Source organism: Grampus griseus (genome assembly GCF_964374135.1).
Source record: "Grampus griseus genome assembly, chromosome: 7".
In the NCBI taxonomy this organism is placed as follows: Eukaryota; Metazoa; Chordata; class Mammalia; order Artiodactyla; family Delphinidae; genus Grampus; species Grampus griseus.
The window spans coordinates 68,912,471-68,933,780 of NC_139001.1; the positions used below are offsets into that span (position 1 = coordinate 68,912,471).

Below are 21,310 nucleotides of genomic sequence, written 5' to 3' on the forward strand. Positions count from 1 at the left end.
CTTATCTTTGCAAAACACTGTCCAAATGAGACTGTCATTCAATTTTTAAAATCTCTGGTAAATATCTGTTAAAATTTTTTTTTAAGTCTAAATGAATTACTTAAATAAACAGGGTACTTAGAACCCGCCAAACCTGGGCAAGGGTCTGGATTCTCCTTCTTCATGGTGACTCGACCTCAGCCAGTTTAGTGATGTAGTTATGGAACCCTTTCAGTCTGTTTCCCTCTATAAGATGGAGACAGTAATTCCCACCTCTGGAGTGCTGTCAGTATTTAATGGGTGTGTTAAAATTCTTACCACAATGCTAGGTTCAGAGTAGCCAGCTAACAGTTTCTCTCCTTTTCCTTCGTTTTATTTATCTTTTCATTTTGGTTCTGCTTTGTTTTTATTTAAACTCAGAAATCTGCAATAGATCAAATAGACCAGATTTTGCCTTACAGAAAAATGTTACCGTTCCACCAACACATTATTCTCAACAGGGTTACAGTATTCTACAATTTATTACCATTGCCAACACCTTGCCTGGTATGGAAGAGCTCTAATTTGTTGATCCCTCTTAAAATGCTTATCATGGGAATCACGCTGACCAGCATATTGATCATCAAAATAATAAATTACATACTTTGGGCGCCAGCACCACACCTTGAGTACTTTAAATATTGATCATGGGAGGTGATTTATTTATATTGGTTTTGTACAACACATTTAACGCATTCCGCTTATATAATGTGGTTCTAGAACTACTCCACGTCTAATAGAATTCTTAGCTGAGTTTCCTTTTCTACAGGGATCAGATTTGTTCCCCAGTTCATTGCCTTTGTTTTTTTTAATCATCCAATAACTTAGTTAACTTAATTAACCACTTAGAAATTATTTGCAAGTGTCCCTCAAATTAGTTTTTGCTTAATTTTTTACACTTGACATTTGACTCTTACTAGGTTCCCTGATTCTTTTTTCATAATTTCTTCACTTCGGGAAAAAAGTCTTAATTTTTTTTTTTTCTTCATTCAGGTGTGTAGTTTTATCACTTAATCATGCAGGACTTCTGGTCAAGTTACTTTCTTCGAAATACATTGTGGTGCTTTTAAATGACTTAAAGGTTTCCCCTGGGATATTAATGAGTAGTTTTTTAAAAATGTTTTAAATATTCTGTCAGTTTGGCTGTTTCTTTGTTTTCTATCATTAGGCACCCTCCTTCCAATGGATATTTTTGGTTCCCCTCACTTTTATTAAAATGTTGAATTTGATCATGCTATTACCACTTAATAATTACCACTCTTCTGACCACTGCTCAGAGCTAAACCTATTACATTTCAGCTTCCTTGAAATTCTAAAGGAATTTTATCTCAAAGTCATTTATCATATCCAAATACCTGACACCCACATTTTCTCATGGTTACGATTTCTGCCAATTTATATGGGGACAAATGTGCTGCCTTATTACTACTATCTGGCTTAATTTTTTGGGTTCTCTTTGTCTTGTTTAACATGTACGATTTATTCTCATTGTCCCAGTATTTTGCTACATCTTTATTCCTTAAATATGGAATGTCTGCTTACCAAGTTTCCACTTACTTCCCTTGTTTTGTAGTATTTTTATCTTGGATGAATCAATATTCAAATATTTTTTGAATGCTCAAATCGAGTAATTTGAAGAGAGTTAATAAAAGAATAACATATAAAAGCACAATAAGGAATGGTGCAGTGTTCCAGGCTGAGTAACAGTGAAGAACCATTCGAAAAGGCAGGCAGAGGGAGTGATAATTACCGGAACCCTGAGGCTATATGAGGGCTGCCAGAAACTGAAATTTAGTGATGGATGCATCCAACTCTCTGCAACCCAGTAGGACTAGAGTGTAAGGAAAAAATACTCCATCACTTTCCTCCCTTCCTTCGATTTCCTACCGGAAATCCCCACTGGCTAAAACCCAACTGGAATTCAGAGGATAACAGAGTCCTTTCAGCATCTTCTCTTCATTCTGAGCAGGAAAAGAAGGATGCAGAGTGAGCCTGGAAGGGAAACTGAAGAAATCCAGCAGAAACACCAACAATGCTTATACCCCAATCTCAATGCCTTGTTAGAGAGGATGTGGCTTTGGAGCAGCGTATGCCATTGTTCAATTTTTCTCCCTCCAACTGGGCTCTCAAATACCATTCATACATTTTGTCAAGCATTCCCTATCACCATGGCTTCTGAGATGAGCTTGGAAATACTTAACGCATTCTTAATTAAGATGCAACTTGTCACTTCTCTGGGAAGCTTTCCATAAAGTCCACACGAAGACACTTTGAAATACATGATTGCTTCTCAGGTGCAGTTCTTAGAAGGAGCAGCATTTTAAAGAACATTAATGGCATCAATCCAATCTCTTCTGGTCAATCAAAATTTTGGAATAGGGCCTTCTTACTGTGCTTTCCAGTGATGTTACTAGATGACTCAATGTTGATTCGTTTCCTGTTCTTGTTAGCATTAATTGTAATAATATTGTCTGTTTTCTTTGTCCCTAGAAATTTACAATGACAGTAAAGGAAAGGAACCTAAGAAATAGTCTTTTCATCTTAAAACTCTGAATCTCTTTCTTCTCAAATGTAATACATGATAGATCAACCTTGCTAGTGGTTTTATAATGTCTACTGAAATCTCACCAGTGTGTTCTATCTAATATTTTTTTCAGTTCTTCTTTACCATTTGAGGGGTGATAAAAGTCTCCATTGCCATCAAAACATCTCTACCATTGGCTCACCATACTGCCTGAAATTCCCATCTTTAGAGAAACTTCTCTGATATAGGACTTTATCTCCAGGAAGTTCCTATCAAGTGGGTTTAGATTAACTAAGAGAGGTAACATGTTGACATACAGAATCACTAATCAGCTTCAAAGTCATCAGGCAAAAAGAAAGAGTCATTGACATTCAGATGGAGGTTCCCATTTAGAGAAGCTAAAGGCTTAACCTTCAGCTGATGGAATTAACCCTGGCTTTTTTTTTTTTTTTTTTCCTGTCTCAGTTTATTTAACAATAGGTAGTAAGAAATCAAACTTAACAGTCTATACAGTGATCCAAAGTTCATATTTGTAAGTAATCAACTTTAATCCCATGATTTACAAGTTGAGGGTTTTGCTTTCTATTTTCAAGTTTTACAGAAAGAGTGTGTGTGTGTGTGTGTGTGTGTGTGTGTGTGTGTGTGTGTGTGTTGGAGGGGGTGGGTGGTCAGGTAAGGAGGAAGAAAGCAAGCAAAGAAGAAACCCCAGGAGCATTTTGCATGTTAAAATCATCCCACTGGAATCGTTTCTTACCCTCTTTTTAATTTTTTCCTTTGTTAGATGTAAAAATAACGAAAAAATTCTTTCAAGAAACAGAACCACAATATATAATACATCAATTTGACAGCTGCCCCTGTATATTTTGAAAAAGTCATTTTTCTCTCTACATGTACAAATTACTTTAATACTTGAAGTTTTTACGATCAGACTTATGGAATAGAAGATTTTCTGGAGCACAAAAGTTGAGGGGAGGAAAGGGGATGTTTTTCCTTTTTTTTTAGACATTTTTAAAAGAATGAACATCTTTGCATCCAGAGAAAAAACTTGGTATTTTAATATATATTTATATAGAGAGAGAATGTAATTTTAAAGTAACATTAACCCCTTTTGTCCTCTGGTTTTAAAAATGTTCTTTTCTAACTCTTCCATAAAGTGAGGAGACTAGGGGAAAATGTCAGCCAACTGCACCAGTAAATAATAACTATTAATATTACATATTTTCATTAATTAAAAAAAATAATAAAACCCATTGGAGGTACAAGGCAGGAGCATGTGGTTGGCTTTCACAGACCTCAGCCTCCTCCCAATGCACATGTCCAGCCTATTTCTAGTCATGGGTAAAATCAAAGAGCAGAGGGTTTATCTGCAAAAAATCTCAAATACTACAGCTGAGATTTATCTGAAAATTAAGCCCCAGGTATCTCTGTCAGCAAGTGCTTAGGGAAGACCTTTGGTTAAATATATGGACTGGTAAATTTTCATAAAAGATAGGACAGGAGAAGTTTAGGGCTAAGGGCACATCAGAGGCAAGGTCTGGGGAGGGAATTATAAAGTTAGAGGCCAATAGGACTGGAAATACGGAGTGTGCATAGGCAGTTAGATGCTCACAAGGGAAATGGGTATATTACAAGCACATTTTGTCCCCTCTCCCCAACTTAAAGATATGATTGGCTACAGAACTCAAAATTATGCTTTGATCATCTCTTTATGATGAGACACTTCTTTCAATATACAAGGCAAGGTTTTAAACTTTTGCAGATATTGGTTCATTTCATCCTCACAATAACTCCGTGAAATGGGTAACATCATCATCCTGATATTACAGATAGGAAAAAACTGAGTCTCAGAGCATTTAAGTCACTTATTCTAATATCAAACACTGCCAAATGGCAGATCCAGGAATTAGCCCCTGACATTCTGATGCAGAGGCTCTATGCTTAACCATTACACTGTACATTCTCTCGTGGATACAGAAAGTACATCTTGCCCCTCAGATTAACATGTTGCTGTGTGCATCAATCAGATCATCCCACCCTACATCTTTCTCTATGGTCTCAGTGTGTAGCTGGACCACGGCAGTCACTACTCTGCTACCTTGAAAAGGCACTAGGCTTGGTCGTGAATCCTGGTATGGGTAAAACGCAAAAGCAACAAGAAGTGTGGTCTGGGTGAATTTTAAATAGAACATCTCTCTGTGTAGCTGTGCAACCGTTTCTGGAAAAATATATGCAGGGCAAGATGAACCACTGCAAAGCAATCCCTCCATAAGGCGTCTGCGGGAGGTCCATGCCTCTGGCAGCCTTCGGGAATAGAGAACATCTGTAGTAGCCACATGCCCCAAAGCCTGGTGTCAAAGCCCAGCAGTTCCCCACTAACGCTGCGAATGGGAGAAAAAGCCCTGCTTTCACTAGTTTCCAGGACAGGACATCCTTTCTGCTCCTTCTGCTATTTTGTAAAAATAGCCTAGGCATTTAAAAAATAAAAACGAAAAGCCTAAGTTATAATGGTCAAATGGGATAGGAAATTTTGTGAAAAGAGAGGAGGGTTAAGTTACCTAGAGAAATACCTTCAATTTCACCTTTTTCTGCTTCTATCACTTTTGTCCCAGACAGGCCTACAGAGCCTAATTTTAACCCCATCAAGTTCTGTGCAAACACAGTGAGAGCAAACCAACAACCAAGAATACACCGTGCACACAGCACACCAGGCATATGGCCGTGCACAGCCTTCATCAGCAACGACATCCGCGTGGCGGTGCCTGGCCTCAGGATTCTACTTGTGTTTGACCTTGACAGTAGTGTGTACATACCAGGGTGAAGTGCAGATTTGCTCTTATGTTGAGTCAGTCCAGTTGGTTCAGTGTTAATGCAGTTTTACTGGGTAAATGGCAGTTGGGTGGGATGGACTTGCTTGAGGTATATCAGAGGCTTGGTAACATGAGTATGTCTTATGAAAAAAATTTTGAACCAAATAACAAACATTTACTTGGTGTAAAACCCACAAAGCATTAAAAAATTGTCATAAACATGCCCCAAAAGTTCCTGATTACAAACGTAGACTTGGTTTGCCTGTAAATCAGCCTCAGCTTGTTCTAACACTTATATGTCCCAATACACTAATTCAATCCAAAAATCTCAAAAATTAAATGGGAACCAGGGCTAGGAAGTGGGTAATCATAATAGTACATCTACAGAGACAGTCTAATTTATGAATCAGACAAGGTGTAAGAGTTTTTCTTCCTTATTTCAATTCCCAAATAATTTCTCAGTGGTTTATCAAGTTTAGAAAGACAATTAAACTTGCTTTTTTCAAACATCAAGTTTACAAGTATGATAAGAACCTAACACCTGAACATTAATGTTAACAGAGGAAGCGTCAGTGGAAAGGAGTGAGAGTCAACAAATAATTGTAAGTTCACATATGTTCACATTTTGAAAATGAAGAGGAAAGACTTCCTGAGAAAACAGATTGAAAATATTTCCTTGCAGATGTCAGAGTTTTCTCATGCAATATCTGATGCAGAATAGTAATGGATATTGAATGAAGGCTTCTGTGCTTTAACACCTGATCTCTGTCAAATGGTATGAACTAGACCTAGTCTGTGAAGTGCTCTATCATATTTCATTTAGTGGTAACCTTCTAGCTTATGGGAAAACCATTGCTGCAAAATATGTGATCAAATATGCCAATGCTATTTTAGTTGGATTTCTGAGAGCATAGATCAGGACCAACACCACACAAAAGGTATTGCATAGGTAACACTGGCCTTTGCCATTCTCTTTCCCCTCCTGCTTCAGCCCCTTGTTCCCTGTCACTTAAGCATCTAGGTGACCTATGATATTTGTTTTCCTCCCTCTCAGCAGGATGTCTTTAAAGCAGGGAGGGAGCTAACCCAATTCACTGTTTTCCAATGGCATTCCAAGGAGCTGGATGTTATTGCAAATTTCTCTAAAATAGTATTTCACAGTCAAGTTGATTTGGGAAGTGCTGCATTAAACAAAGTAAATATATACTTGTTTTTACAGAACTTCTCAAAACCTCTAATACAATGATGTGCGTTGAGCATCTTCTAGAGGAGAACATTTCCCAAACTGGATCATTAACAGAAAGCCCTTTCCGGTAGCATCGATTAACATCTCACTGTTTGGGAAACACTGATGTAAGAGAAAGAGCGAAAACTGTAAAAGTCTGAGTTCAAAGCCTGGTTCTACTACTTACTTGAGAAACTTCTTTGAGATAAAGTTTTCTCATGAGAAACATGTGGCACATAGAAGACATTCAGAAAATAGTAGCCATGATTTAATTATATAGTTGTTAATAGTAGTAGTAAAGATAGTATACAGGGACTGAGGGAGCAGAGTGGAGCACCTTTATTCTCAGAAAGCCCAGAGCTGATAAAAAGAAGGAGAGATGGAAAGTGGTCATGGGGCAATGTATGACTGGATGGATTCAAATGGAATGTGGGGCTGGGCAAGCCTGGACAGATAGATGATGCCTTCCTGCCTCCCAAGTAGCAGAAGGGAATTCTGCCTAAGCCAGGAGGACAGTGCAAGACTGAGAGAAAGAAGTGGAAAGAATTTTAGTTCTCAGGCCATTGCTTATAAAAGATAAAAACCTCTTAGAACTTACCTGATTTAAAAATCATGGAACTCAGGGTCTTGGCATAAAGAAGGAATTGGAACCAAGTATTCTACCCAGTCATGGAAAGGGGAAGAAATGCCCCAAAATCAAGGGCAAGGAGAGACTGTGCATGGCTTACTTTTCATCTGCAAATAGGAATGATGATGGTACCATCATCAAGCTTTTGTGAAGGTGCAAATGTATTAAGGCACATAAAGCCATTAGAACAGTGGCTGGTACCCAATAGACGTTCGCTATTATTACTACCTTTCTTTCTAAAATGTGCTTTCATTACCGATCATGGTACTTCTCGAGCAAATCCAGAAATAAAGATTGCTTCATACATTTCTACTACATACCAAATTCTTTGCACTATGGAGCTTGCCGAAAGAGACAGAGTTCTGTTATCACAAAAGTTACCTGGTATATAGTATACTTTTTACAGACAATAGGACAGTCCACAGGGACAGGAAAAATATGGGAATCAAACTAAGGGCCTCGTCACTACAAAGTTAAGGAGACACATTTTAAGACACTAGAAGATAAAAGAATCTTCCATCTACTAAGCTCTCATTCTGTTCAAATTGCTGTTTGATGTACTTTCTCCTCTGAAGACAAGGGGATTAAGCTGATGGATTTATCTCTGAAGTTCCTTAAGAGCTGAATGACTCAATTTCATCATCAAACCTTTGAAGGAAATTGAACCACCATTTCAATGGTTGAGAAAGTGGTTTTCCTACTCCATTTAATAACAATAAAACTTGTTTATTGCTTACTTTCTACATACCAGACTCCATGCTAAGTACTTCCAATGTATTGCCTAATTTCACCTTCCCAACAGTACTGTGAAGTGGGGTACTCTCTCTTCCTTTCCTCACTTTTCAGATGAGGAATCTAAGTCTTGGGGAGATTAAGTAACCTGCCCAAGGTCACTCAGCAAATAATAGCAGAGCCATGTCTGTCCAATTCCAGGGACTACACAGAGCTACATATCCAAGGAATTTACTACTCACTGGCACTGCCTCAGCACTTTCTGAATGTTTAAAATTGTTTTAAATAAGACGTAATTAAAAATAAATAATTCATGCTGTTGACATTTCAGTGCTAACACTACCGCACAGGGTATGAGCGTGACAACCAGGCTTGTGTAAATTAGGCTAGTTCTTCATTTTGCAAATAAAAGGCATATATATAATCTCTCCTGGAAATTTGGAAAGGGTACTTCTAGTCCCATGTTACTCCATCAGATACCTAAACTATCTAAATACGTTCACAGTTGTTCAACTTAATCATGTTGGTGATTGTTACGTTAAATCTGTGTATGTTGGTGGCTATTACGTTAAGCTTGTTTCTTTAGACCTAATGCATCGTCAGAGGCGCAGCTCAGTTCTTTTGTTAATAATGTTTTTTGTATAAAGTGTTTTTGTTAGCTCACATAGTTCCTCCTCTTGTGCTCTCACTAGACTCCTTTAGGTTTAAGCAGGTGACTGGTAAAGTAAGAGAATGGGCGAATCTTAGAAGACTTGCCTCCCACAAGCAGTCAAGTTTGACCCAGTCCACAAGTCCAAACAGACTATATGGGCTCATTGGAATTACCTATTCCATTTATTCTTGTTGATATGATATTGTATGAGTTATTAATAGTCTTTCTAAATGTGCCTTCTGTCTCTTCAAATAGCTCCTCTACCTTTTGAAATTACTTCTCTAACACATCACTAGGACCTGAAAGAGCCATGTCCTCAGTCTGTACACTAAAATACTTCCTCTGAAGATACTCTCATACTTGAAACAATCACTGCATCCCCAAGACCAAAAGGTGAATTTCAAGAACATAGAAGGCCGTCAGGACATGACCTTCTATGGCTCAAGCCTTGTCCATCACTTCCCAGTTCACACTCTGTGCTCTAGTATACAGTTAGTCTATGTAAACCAAATTACTTGACAAACTAACAAAAAATGTTTCATGTGTCCATGTCTTTCCAGCAGCCAGAGCCTACCACTTCCCTTTCTCAATCCACCCAACGGCTTCACATGGTTAGCCCAAGTCATTGCAATGTCCACAAAGCGCTGCTTCCTCAGCTACCATCCACTCCCACCCCACTCCCCTGCTCTGTTATCTCTCTGACCTGGATCTCTTACCACTTTCCTCTCAGCTTAATCTGTTTTAGCAACACTGGCTGCCTGCCCTGACAAGCTCCACCTCAGGGCATCTTAGTCAGATCAGGCTGCCATAACAAAGCACCACAGACTGAGTGGCTTAAATAACAGAAAATTATTTTCTCATAGTCTGGAGGCACAAAGTCCAAGGTCAAGGTGCTAGCAGCATTAGTTTCTGGTAGGAACTCTCTTCTTGGCTTGCAGATGGCTGCCTTCTCACTGGGTCCTCACATGGCCTTTCTTCTGTGTGTGCAGACTCCTGATATCTTTTCTTCTTCTTATAAGAATGCTAGCCCTATTAGATTAGGGCCCCACCCTTACGTCCTCATTTAGCCTTAATTACCTCTTTGTAGGCCTTACCTCCCGAGTATAGTCACATCGGGGGTGAATCTTGTTCCAGGATTCCATGATGGTCCTCTCCCGTTCTTTAGGTCGTAAATTGTCCAAAAGTGATATTGATATCAGCAAGCAATGACTTATATGGTGTGAACTGAGGGATATTTGAAAGGTCTTATCCACACAACCAAAATATTTCTTCCATATAGAGGCCACATTAGAGGTCACCTTGTGATGATTGTTGTTTTTCACTACTCCCCTTAAAAAAAGTATCCAGAAAGTGGTAATCCATTATGTCATCGATATTCTATGAGAAATTAATATATCTAATGATGTACCTCATTGATAGGCATAATATTTCATCTTGGAGGCTTGGAGAGAAGATGGAAGAGGTTCTAAAAAAATGAAATAAAAGGAAACATTACATACTGAAAAGTCAAGCACAAATTTGTCTTGTTTCTCTCTTGTGTCTCCACTTGGCTATATCTTAAGTCATTCGTGACTGGGTAGCTTTCTCCTTCTAAGAGGTATAACAGTCCTTTTTTGCTTTTCTAATAGGCTCTTCAATTTAAAAAACAATGCTGCCTCTTTGATAAGGCCTTTGTATCCCAAGGTTGCTATGTTTAGTTTTTCTTCTAGGACAGGTCTCCAATGATATTTTTTTAATCTTCAAAGAGCACCCCCCTGCCCCCCGCGCCCCCCCCCCCCGCAATCTACTAGAAAGAAAGGAATTTAAAACTCTGAGACATTCACTAAACCTATCAGCTCAGAGAAGAAGAATCTCCACTTGGTGCCCAGAAATATAAGCAAACAGTGTAGCTTGTGGTTCCAAGAATGGTAAAAGCTTGGAGGAAATTACATAGACTTGAGAGTTAACTTGCCCCTCTGGAGACCCTCCAACAAGAGGCAAAAGTAATAGCTCACATTGTTAAGTTTTGCTCCATGTCAGGTACTGTTCTAAGAGCTTTACACCCATATGAGTTCTACTGAACAGTGCAAAGCTCAGACTATGAACAAAATGCAGCTAACTTCTATTTTTCATCGCCCCATTAAACTTTATTCCCCAGAGTAACTCCCCACTTACTTTGGATGATGTTTGGCAGATCCTTCCCTTATTAGGTCATTCCCAGATAATAAAGCCTTCTGGTTACTTTCTGTTATGCAAACGGTCTCACTTCTAAAATTACAGTTCCCAACCAGCTTCAGGTCAGAGGCAATGGGAAGCCAGCTTCAACCTCCTACCCTTTATCCTTTCCCCACAATCTACAAGGTATGGCTCCCTACTTCCCCTTTAACTTTACCTACTGTCCAAGCCCGTCCTACACCACAACCGCCACGCTGGCTTCCATACTGTTCCTTGAGCTCACAGCCATGCTTCCATCTAAAGGATTTTGCACTGGCAGAGCTACATAGCCCCCCTCCCCATTTCCTAAATGTCTTTGCTTACATGTCATTCTGCAGGAGAAGCATTTCCTTACCACTGTCGTCATCTACCACCTTGTTCTGCATTCTTCTTCATCATTGCACTTATTTTTACTTGATATATGTGTTTATTAATTATGTCCCCCCAGTAGGATATAAGTTTTACAAGTTCAAGACCTTGATTTGTCTTCTCACTGCTGTTCTTCTCATTACCATCTGAGAACTCAGACCAGTGCCTGACCCAATATTAGGCACTCAGTAGACATTTTCTGATTTCAGGGTAAGGATACCCTATGAGTACAAACAGTAGAATAAAACATCTTTCAAGCAGCTCAGAAGGAAGAGTCTTGGTATTTTATTTAAAAATGCCCCTAGGAGTTAATTAATAAAGGAGTAACTGTTCAGATTACCACGAGTTTGCTTGCTCTGTGGCTACAGTTAAAAATTAACATTCTAAACATTTTATTAAAATTCGCACTGTTCCTTCTAAGCAGCCTTTCCCACTTTGACAGTGTTTTCACTCAGGAGACAAAACATGGAAATGAACCTGAGTCTAACTAATATTAGTATAATTGCATGTATAATTTTATAATCATTGGATAATGTTATTGTAAATAAGCTGCTTCTTAAAAAAACATTATTAATTTCATTTGAATACAAGGTTTATTTCACCAAGGCCTGAACTTTTTATTTCCAGATTTTTTTTTTTTAGTTCTCTTATTTATACATTATTGAAAGTGTCTATTTTTGTCTTCATTGCTAGATTAGTATTTGCTGGGTTATGCTTCCATTTCTCTTGCTCCCACTGTTGCAATAAGAAAAGTATTTAGGAACACACAATAATGACTTTTTAGAGTAATGTTACTTTACAAAAATAGTATCTTAACAGAACTTGGAGTTCGTAGCATTATGCAAGCTAAACTGTTTTTGCACTGTAAAATGTATTAGATTCTTCTCCTCTTATAAATTCCATATATCTCCTTTCAGTATCTGCTTTCCAGGAGTCTATGCAAGATTGATGGAGACATTAAATCCAAAAACTAAAAGAGAAAAAAATGTAAATGTGAGTCTTCAGTTGACTTTGAAGGAGATATATTGCTCAATAGAAACATGCAGGGAACAATGATAGTGGGCAGTAATCCTAGATTAATTACACTTACTCAGTATGTTTATGGAACCAATGCATATGGCCAAACTTTTTTATAAAGCACTATAATTGTATGATTTTTTGCACTGGACAGTAAATGTACCAGCCTTAGTATTGAAAAACAGGATTTTTGTCCCTTATTACTGAAAGCAAAATTACTCTGCCCTATTACAAACCTATTAGATCTCTATCCCTACATCTTCTATTTATTGATCTCTCAAAAATCTGTGCTTTATGTTTTATTGTACAATCAGCAGTAAACCTCAAACGTTGAAAGATTTGAAACTGTGAAGTAACAAATCTGTGAATTCACAATGGTATTCTAAATGATCCAGGAAATGTCATTTTAAGTGGTAAAATCAATATGTATTTTGGTTCATTAGCAAAATACATAATGGCTATTTCTAGCATCTCCTCAGACTCTCTGTTTAATCATTTTGTATTGTGATGCCTGGCCTGAAGCAATTCTATTTTTAGTGCTAATGGAATAGCCCTAAATTGCTTATTTTCTGTTTACTAAAGTCATCCTGTTTGTTACCATGGAAACTGACAACTGCTCTAGCTAACTATTTTATTAAATGAATTGAAGATGTAGCTGAAGACTGTGAAGGTGCAGCACATCATTCTTAAAACGTCCTTTCCAATAGCTGCAAAACTATGGCCATATCTATAGAAAGAAATGAAATTAATTATGAATAAGGTCGTCTACATTTCAAACTGGCGAGGCTTACCCACATTTGAAAATCTGAATCAAAACTAGCACGTAGGCATCCCCAACTTACAGAGAGTCTATGTTCTAAAAGTGTATTTGTAAATCAGTTCCTTGGAAATTGGAACACATTAACCCATAGAAACAATTTCATAAATAATAATTAGGTCTCCAGGGCCACCCTCAAAAGCCCTGCGACCTGTGATGTCTCAATCTATAGCAATATTAGCAGTAGCCTTTGTTCTCAGCTCTGGCAGCAGGAGCCAATTCACAGGGATGAGAAGAAAGGAAAGAGTTTTCTCCTACTTTGTTTTTAATAGCGAGAGCATACATGGAACACCATTTCGGAATACGAGCGTCCACAGTAGATGTTGGAGCTCTCAATGACCCTGTCTCTAGCCTCTTGAGGTCCGCTTATTACCGACCCTCCTGAGTTGGTCCTCAACGAGGGTCCTCCTGCCCAATGTCATTCGAGCCAATAGAAGAAGACTGAGTGCGGTTCAGAAGCAAAGGAAAGTTTATTCTTTGATCAAAGCATGGAGAGGAGGTGTGAGCTCCTGCTCTAGAGTCCACGCTCTCCCTCCACCCACGCCCGCCTACCCGGCCCCCAAAGGCTGTGGGCGGGGCTGCTTTATAGTGCTCCAACTGTGGGGAAGCGGGGTGGAGTTCTGGTGAGTGGGGTGGAACTAAGGCTCCTCTAGGCTCCAGATTGCAGTGCCAAGGGCGCAGCAACTCTGCACGCGGCCCACTGAGTTGGGGTTTCGGGCGCAGCCATTTTGCACTAGGAACTCTGGTCTGAAGTGCTGGGTGCAAGGGTGCTGCCCGAGGCACCCTATGAGCAAGTGAAGCTAGAGTAAGCACAAAAGAAGAAGTTAGACCTTATCTTATCACCTAGATTCCATCTTATTCTTCCTGGGGACCCAATGGGCTTTGCCAGTGACACTCTCACTTTTGCACATCTCCCTTCGGAGTTTCACGCCAGACAGATCTTGCTCCCACCCTGATCCTGCCTCTACATTGAACCGTCCTTCTCCTCAAGATGCAAAAGGGTCCCAGCTAATTGTTTAGAAAAAAAAAAAGAGAGAGAGAGAGAAAGCAATCAAAATACTCTCTATTGCCTAAATGATTGAACTCTTCCTGAAGTTTTTGCATTTTAAAAAATACAATATTTTTTGAACCCAAATAAATCCCTAACATGTGAGATTTCCATCACCACGACTAAAGAAAATATTCAGAGGGTCCATGTGTGAGGAAACTGCTCTGAGGGAATACTCAGCTTTAGAAGTCAGACCCCAGAAGTCAGTTGATTTAAAAGAAGTCAGCTTCTTGACTGTCTTCTCTAAATCTTGGGTCTTGGGTTTTCTGTTCAAGGATGGATGTCAGTGGTTAGTTGTAAACTGAGTCATCCCTTTGTTCATTTCATTTCCAGGAGATTCTAATAAAATGTATCTTATTAGCCCTATAATTGTGCTTTTAAAAGAATATCACCTTCCCGGTTAAAAAGATCAAATTAACACAATAATATAGACAAAAGTTTTGTTCTTATTTTCTAACAGAATACAAACCGAACAAAATCATTGTGATTTGGGCATTGTGAATTTTACACAGAAAAGGAAAGAATTATTAGGACATGTTTAAGACAGAGTCAGTCATTTTTTATTTGATGTCTAAGAAATTAAAGAAGAAAAAGGAAATAATTTGAGATTATTTCAGGATGAGAAAAAATGAGTTATCTTAATTATTTATAGAGCTATATTTTATATAGATTCAGAATTAAAATATATAAGAAAAGGCTGACAGTTATTTCTATAAAGTTAAAGAATATGTCTTTTTTTATTATTATTAAAGTGGTGAGTATAAAAACAAATAAGATTTGATTCCATTTTTCCATAATGTAGTACTTGAATTTGCCTGTAAAATCTTTCTGGGAAATTTGTGCATTTTTACGTAAATATATGTGCAATAAAATATGAAATAAAAAAATCAAATTTTAATTGAATTTCAGTGGTCATTGAGGGCTTTGTTAGAATTTTAATGTTACTGACACTCCAAAATGAAGGCATATTTTTGACCTTACACTCATTTTCTTTTAATCTCCTTAGGTTCTACTTTCATTTGTAACACTCACATCATTCCAGTGAAAAACCAAGAGGGCGTGGCTATGATGTTCATCATTAATTTTGAATATGTGACAGATGAAGAAAATTCTGCTTCCCCAGAGAGGCTAAATACAATATTACCAGTCAAAACTGTAAACCGTAAGTAAAAGACAACGTAATGCTCTTGATACTCTGCTACTGTAGTAATTTTAATACATGCTTCATTTTGATTCAGTTCTCAAAATATGTTTGCATTTTATGTAAAATAATTTGTATATAAAAAAGCCATAGCTGACATTACCCATCAGTGCCTAACAGAAGTGATCAGCTGCTTTCAAAGCCATTTGACTTGGTTATACCAAACTTATTTAGCCAGTCCCCTACTGATGGGCATTTAGGTTGTTTCCAAATTTTGACTATTGTAATAATGGCAGAATGAATTGTGCATATGTATTTTCATGTGTATATGTACATTCTTGGACAAAATTATCTTCAGAGTAAGGTTCTATAAGCGGTATTCCTGGGTCAAAGGGTAAATGAATATGTAATCTTTTTAGATACTGCCAAACTCCTCTCCTTATGTTTGAACCATTTTACACTAATACCAATGTATTATATAATACAATACAATGTATTGTATATACATTGTATATAATATTGTACATACAATGTATAAAATACAATGTATTATATCTTTCCTCCAAAGCCTTGCTAACAGAGTGTGTCAGTCTGCTCGATTTTTGTCATGATAAGTGAGAAGCAATACCTCAATTAGTTTAGTTTACATTTCTCTTATTATGAGTGAGGTTCACATATTTGAGCACTGTGGACATTTCTTTTTCTGTCAATTGTCCATTACTTGTATACATGTTCAGTTTTTTTGTCTTTTTCTTTTAAATTGTGGAATAAATGGCAAATCGCTTCCCCAGCAAATTGTCTTTTATCTTTTTCCTAATTTTTGTCACACGAAGCCTTTATTTTTTTGTAATGTGGCTAAATTTATCAACCTTTTCTTTTGTCGATTCTGAATTTTTGAGTCATAATTAGAAAAGCTTTCTCCATTCCAAGGTTGTAAATAAACTCATATTTTTTTCTAGACTTATGTTTTAGGATCTCTAATCCATTTTAAGTTTAGCTTGGTTTATAGTGCAAGTTATAAATTTAATTTGTCATTTTATCAATGGTTATCCAGTTGTTCTAACATCATTTATTAGAAAGTCTGTCTTTCACCAGTAATTTGAGATATCACTTTTATCACATACTAAACTTTCTTACGTGCATGAGTATATTCTGGTCTTTCTATTCTGTTCTCTTGATCTGTGTCATTGAGAATCACACTGTTTTCAATATACGGTTAACCTCTTATATGACATACTCTCTTTAATATTAATTTTCAGGGTTTAAGGTTATTTCTTGTTGCATATTCCACATGAACATTAGAAACAACTTGTCTGGATAAAAAAAAAATTCCCTATGGTATTTTTATTGGATTCAGATTAATTTTATAAATTAATTGGAGGAAAAGTAACATTTTTATGATGTTGAGTCATTCTATACAGGAATATGTATATGTATTTTCATTTTTAAATCTAATTTTTGTGTCTTTCAAGAGTGTTTAAAATTTTTCCTTATTGTTTACTTTGCTACTTGACATTTAACATTTTTTGTTCTTGCTGCTATTATAAATAGGATCTTCTCTTTAATTATTATCTTCTAATAATTTTTAAGGCTACTGATTTTTTCTGAGTATGTTAATTTTATGGTCTATCTTAGTGAGTTTTCTTAGTTTGCAGTGGCTTATACATTGTTCTGAGGTTTTCAGATGTTCTATAATATCAAATAAAGATTACTTTACATTTTCCTTTCCAATTCTTATACATCTAATAGTTTTCTCTTGTCTAATTGTGCTGGGTATTACCTCCAACATATCATTAAAAAGAAACCGATAGTGAACATCAATTGTTCCTGAATTTTGTGTGAACGCCACCAGTGATTCCCATTAATTCAAATGATGGCATGTGGTTGAGTGGAATGTGTTTTATAATTTTATAGAAGTTTCCATTGACTTGTATTTATTAAGAATGGGTGTTAAAATTTGTAAATTGCCTTTTCATCATCTGTAGAAATGAGTGTGCTATTCTGTTTCCTTATTTTTATGGTAAATTTTATTAATAGAGTTACTAACATGGAACTGTTCTTACATTCCTGAAAGGAACCACATTTGGACATGATGTATTTCACCTTGTAATACTGAATTCTTTTCATCTAAAATTAATTTAGGATTTTGCATCGATCCTCATCAGGGAAATTGCTCTCTAATTTTTGAATATGTATATGCAATTTCGTTAGGTATTATTATCAATGTTAGAATTACTTAGGAAAATAATTTGGAGTTTCTCCTCTATTTTATGCTCTACATAACCATTTAAAGAGTTTGGGGATGATCTGGACTTTAAAAGTTAAGTACAATTCCCCTGTAAAATCATCTAAACCTGGTACTTATTTGTGGAGTAGCTTTTTAACAATTATTTTCTCCAGAGACTGGACTATTCAGATTATCCAGCTCAACTAGTATCAGTGTCTTTGCACTCCTAAGTATGCTTAGTCTTCTACCGTTCAGTTTGTCAAATCATATCATTTCACTCCCAGTTTTTACCAACAAGGCACTCAATGAACTTATTTTATATTTCCTTCTCCTTCCATTTTGTTTGGTTGTGATACTTCTAGCTTCTCAGAGGATGTAATTTACATACCTCTCACTTTTGTTTTGGCCTTAAACTTCTAGTGAAATGTATTCAATGCTCACTACTTGTCTTTTTGTCAAAGTTTCCGCAAACATAACTTCTTGGATAAAGTTCACCTCTTCAGTAAATGTTCATGAGTAAATCAACACTATTTTTCTATAGCCTTCACACTTGGAGGACAGCCTGGGTACATATAAGATATTTGGCCCACACCTTTTGCCCTGTGAACCTGGTAGATAGTGTTCCACTCTTCTTGCATCAAATGTTGCTAATGAGGAATCTGATGCCAATCCACTTGTCTGCCCTTTGTAAGGGATTTTGTTAATTTTCCAAGTCCCAGAAAATTTCAGAAATAAATTAATAATGGTAGATTTTAATACTCCTATTTCAAACCAAGACAGACTTTTAAAGTCCAAAACTATTGCTTGCGTATGTCTGGATTTGACGTTCTAAGTCAATATTCCTGGATACATGGTGGGCCCTTTCAATACGTACATTCGTTATAGTTCAGGAAATTTTATTGAATTATAATTTTTAATATTTTATTTCTTTTGGTTTGTCTTCCTCAGGAACTCAAATAATATGGATGTTGCACCTTCTTTGCCTGTCTTTCATATCCATCACTTTCCTCTGGTCCTTTTTTCTCTCTTTATTCTATTTTATTTTCTTAGCTTCTCTCATTTCTAGCCTCTATTCTTGTGATTTGCTTGTAATGTGTCTTAATTTTTTAGATGACTTTGTCTTTTTCTTTCCTGAATTTAGTACCTGTATTCTTTCAGTTCTTGCTTTGCATTTTCTTATTTGTCCAGTTTTTATTCTATGTTTTTGAGTTCCTAATTTATAATCTTATTTCATATCTCTAATTACTGGTTTGAATTTTTTAAATTTATTTTGGGATGTTATATATCTATCCTGTTTCATAACCAGATATTTAGCACACTTTCCTCTGCAAAGTATGTTCCCATTTCCTGTTTTTCTTTTATGATATTTTTGTATGAATATTAGAGTATTCTTGTTTATAGCTATTCATGAAGGTCTTTCCTGGACCATCACTAGCAAGAAATCTGAGGGGGGGCAAAGGGAATAGGTCTTGTTTGCATGCCTTTAAAAATTTTTCAGTTCCAAGTCTCATTCATATATAGCAAGGAGTTTGTAAATTTGGAGGGTTTGTGGGTAGGGGGGTTACTTGTTCTTTAAAATATATGGCACTGCCTGTTTTTGTTGTTTGCTTGTTTTTGTCTTCTGAATATTCTGTCCCCTCTTATATTAATAAGGGGACCTTATGTTTATCTGCTTCCTTATTTCCCAGGCTCCAAGGGACAATTCCACCTTTGAATATCCCTCCCCCTCTCCAAGATGTAGTGCTTTTCCAAGGCTGATATCTGGAGTCTTGTGCACTTTTCTAGCCACTTTCTATTGTCTCTCTAGTAAGCAATGCTTTGTCCATTAAGGTCACAGAACTTCTCTCAGTATTTCTCACTCAGTGTTAAACCTCTTCTCCCAAGGTTAAACCCTATTTGATATGTGTTCCATTACTCTAAGGAGACTTCTGAACTCCCGCCCCACCACTTTTTCCACTTAGCTTCTGCCTGACTATTGCCGTGTACTCTTCTTAGCCAATTCTGCTGGTCTTCGGCATTTATTTCCCTGACTACATATAAATTAAAGTTTGTAATGTCTCTTTCTCTAATTACTCTTTAGGCATAGTTTATGGGTATTTTTATTTGCCTCCCTTATTGATCTCTGTGGTTTTTAGGAGGATATATGAGCAAATGAAAATTTAAGTTACTGTCATTGTCTGTGGGAAGCTGGAAGCCTTGTCACAAAACTGTAGTATTTGCATAAAGAAATTGTTGTATTATATGTAAATCAGATAGCAAAATATATGTAAAATATAAAACACAGTCCCAAAAGCCTATGTTGTAAACTGAATTAATACTAAATCAAATGTACTCCAGCTGAAAATTTCTCATAGTCAGTTACTGCCTTAGGTACGTCTAAATGACAGTACAGTATCCTGTTAAGGCAATATTGGGACAAATATATTAGTGTAATACAATTCCAATATTTTGAATATTTTATTCTGAGCAATATCACACTTGGGAAAAACTCTCTATTAAAACCACCAATCTGTCAGTCTCCCAGGTGACATGTTTAGAACAAAACTGAATTACTATAAAAAACTATTGTAATACTAAAGACTTGTTCCTTTAAGTTGATGACTGTTTTTGATATCTTTATATTTTCTACTAACCAACTTAGTCATTACTGAATGGTTCCTGAGAGTATACCTTAGGTAATGTCAGCCTGTATTTTGGTAGTGAATGTCAATAAGATAATTTTTCTGGGGGAAGCCTAGTTTTGTTTCTTTATTGTCTTCAAAAAGTCTTCATTTTCCTCCCAAAATAGCTGTTTTTCATGGTCCATCAAGTTGGATGGGAGTAAAAAAGGGAGTAGTGTATCAGCCCTATGACAAAAAAGGGGATTTAAAAAAAACGTATTCATTTCAAACTGAAATACAAATGGAGACTTGAAACTTTGATATCTTGAATGGAAGACTATCTATACAGTAGCCTCCCAGGTATCATACATAATCTATGCAACTTTATACTAGGATTAAAATGGCATCTCTTGTGCAAGTCATATAGCAAATTCAGTAGTTTGTTTCTTATTATGTGAACATGAATGGTTTCCCTACACTGCAGCTGTCACTCATATAGGGAATCTTGGAGAGAGTACAAATATGCAGATAAAATTGTTTCCAGAGCATTACAAAGACCTATTATTTACAACCATTATATTGGTTTCGATTATACCTCCTGTCATTATATGCTTTAAATTTCTCTTGGTGTCAGTTTTTGAGGAGTTGATTGTTAAATCAAGCAGAAAAGTTAAAGAGAGACAAATTATATTTGGTAGCTTCTGATACTATCCAGTTTCTACTTTGTATCATTTCTGATCTTTGGAAAACTCCTTTTTTTTCTTAAAGTATAATTTTATTACCTGTGTGAAATAACATGTTGGCTGTTTCAAACATTGTTGCTCCATCGGCCTCTAAAACAAATAACTCAATAAGGAAATAAAATCAAATTTTGATACACCCTTTTTTGCAGAAACATCTCAACTTTCAAAAAGTTCAATTTCTTATCTAAATAAGGAGTGTGTAAGTGTGTGTGTGTGTCTGCGGGGGTAGGCATGCCCTTGTGTTGGAATTTAAGTGAAAGTAATGGGGAGAGGCTACTGTTTGTTTGAGATGATGTGGGTTTCTATATATTCAACTGCCTCTCCTGAAATGTAAACAAAATAAGGGAAAAAATGTGAAGGAGCTATAAGAAACTTAGACGAAAAAGAAATGAAGTATTAAATTGAGAATATTAAGTAATAGAAAAGGAGCTAAGTACAGAATAGAAAAGATGCATCATGAAAAGGCACTATGATCAATTGGCTGAGTAAATTCTGGAAACCTAGAGACTTGTATTGAATAAAAAGGTGGATCAATTCTCAGTACAAATATCTAGTTTCTGGGTCAGGAA

At 36.5% G+C, this 21,310-nt stretch overlaps 1 protein-coding gene across 2 annotated transcripts in view; it reads left to right on the forward strand.

Moving 5' to 3' along the window:
• KCNH7 (potassium voltage-gated channel subfamily H member 7) overlaps positions 1 to 21,310 on the forward strand; it is a gene marked incomplete at both ends in the record, with an annotated part of 452,727 nt that overhangs the window by 290,813 nt on the left and 140,604 nt on the right. For both annotated transcript variants that reach the window (XM_082658650.1, XM_082658649.1), the window contains one exon: positions 15,037 to 15,192. In XM_082658650.1, the coding sequence (XP_082514776.1) occupies positions 15,037 to 15,192 (156 nt within the window). The remainder of the gene's footprint in view (positions 1 to 15,036; positions 15,193 to 21,310) is intronic.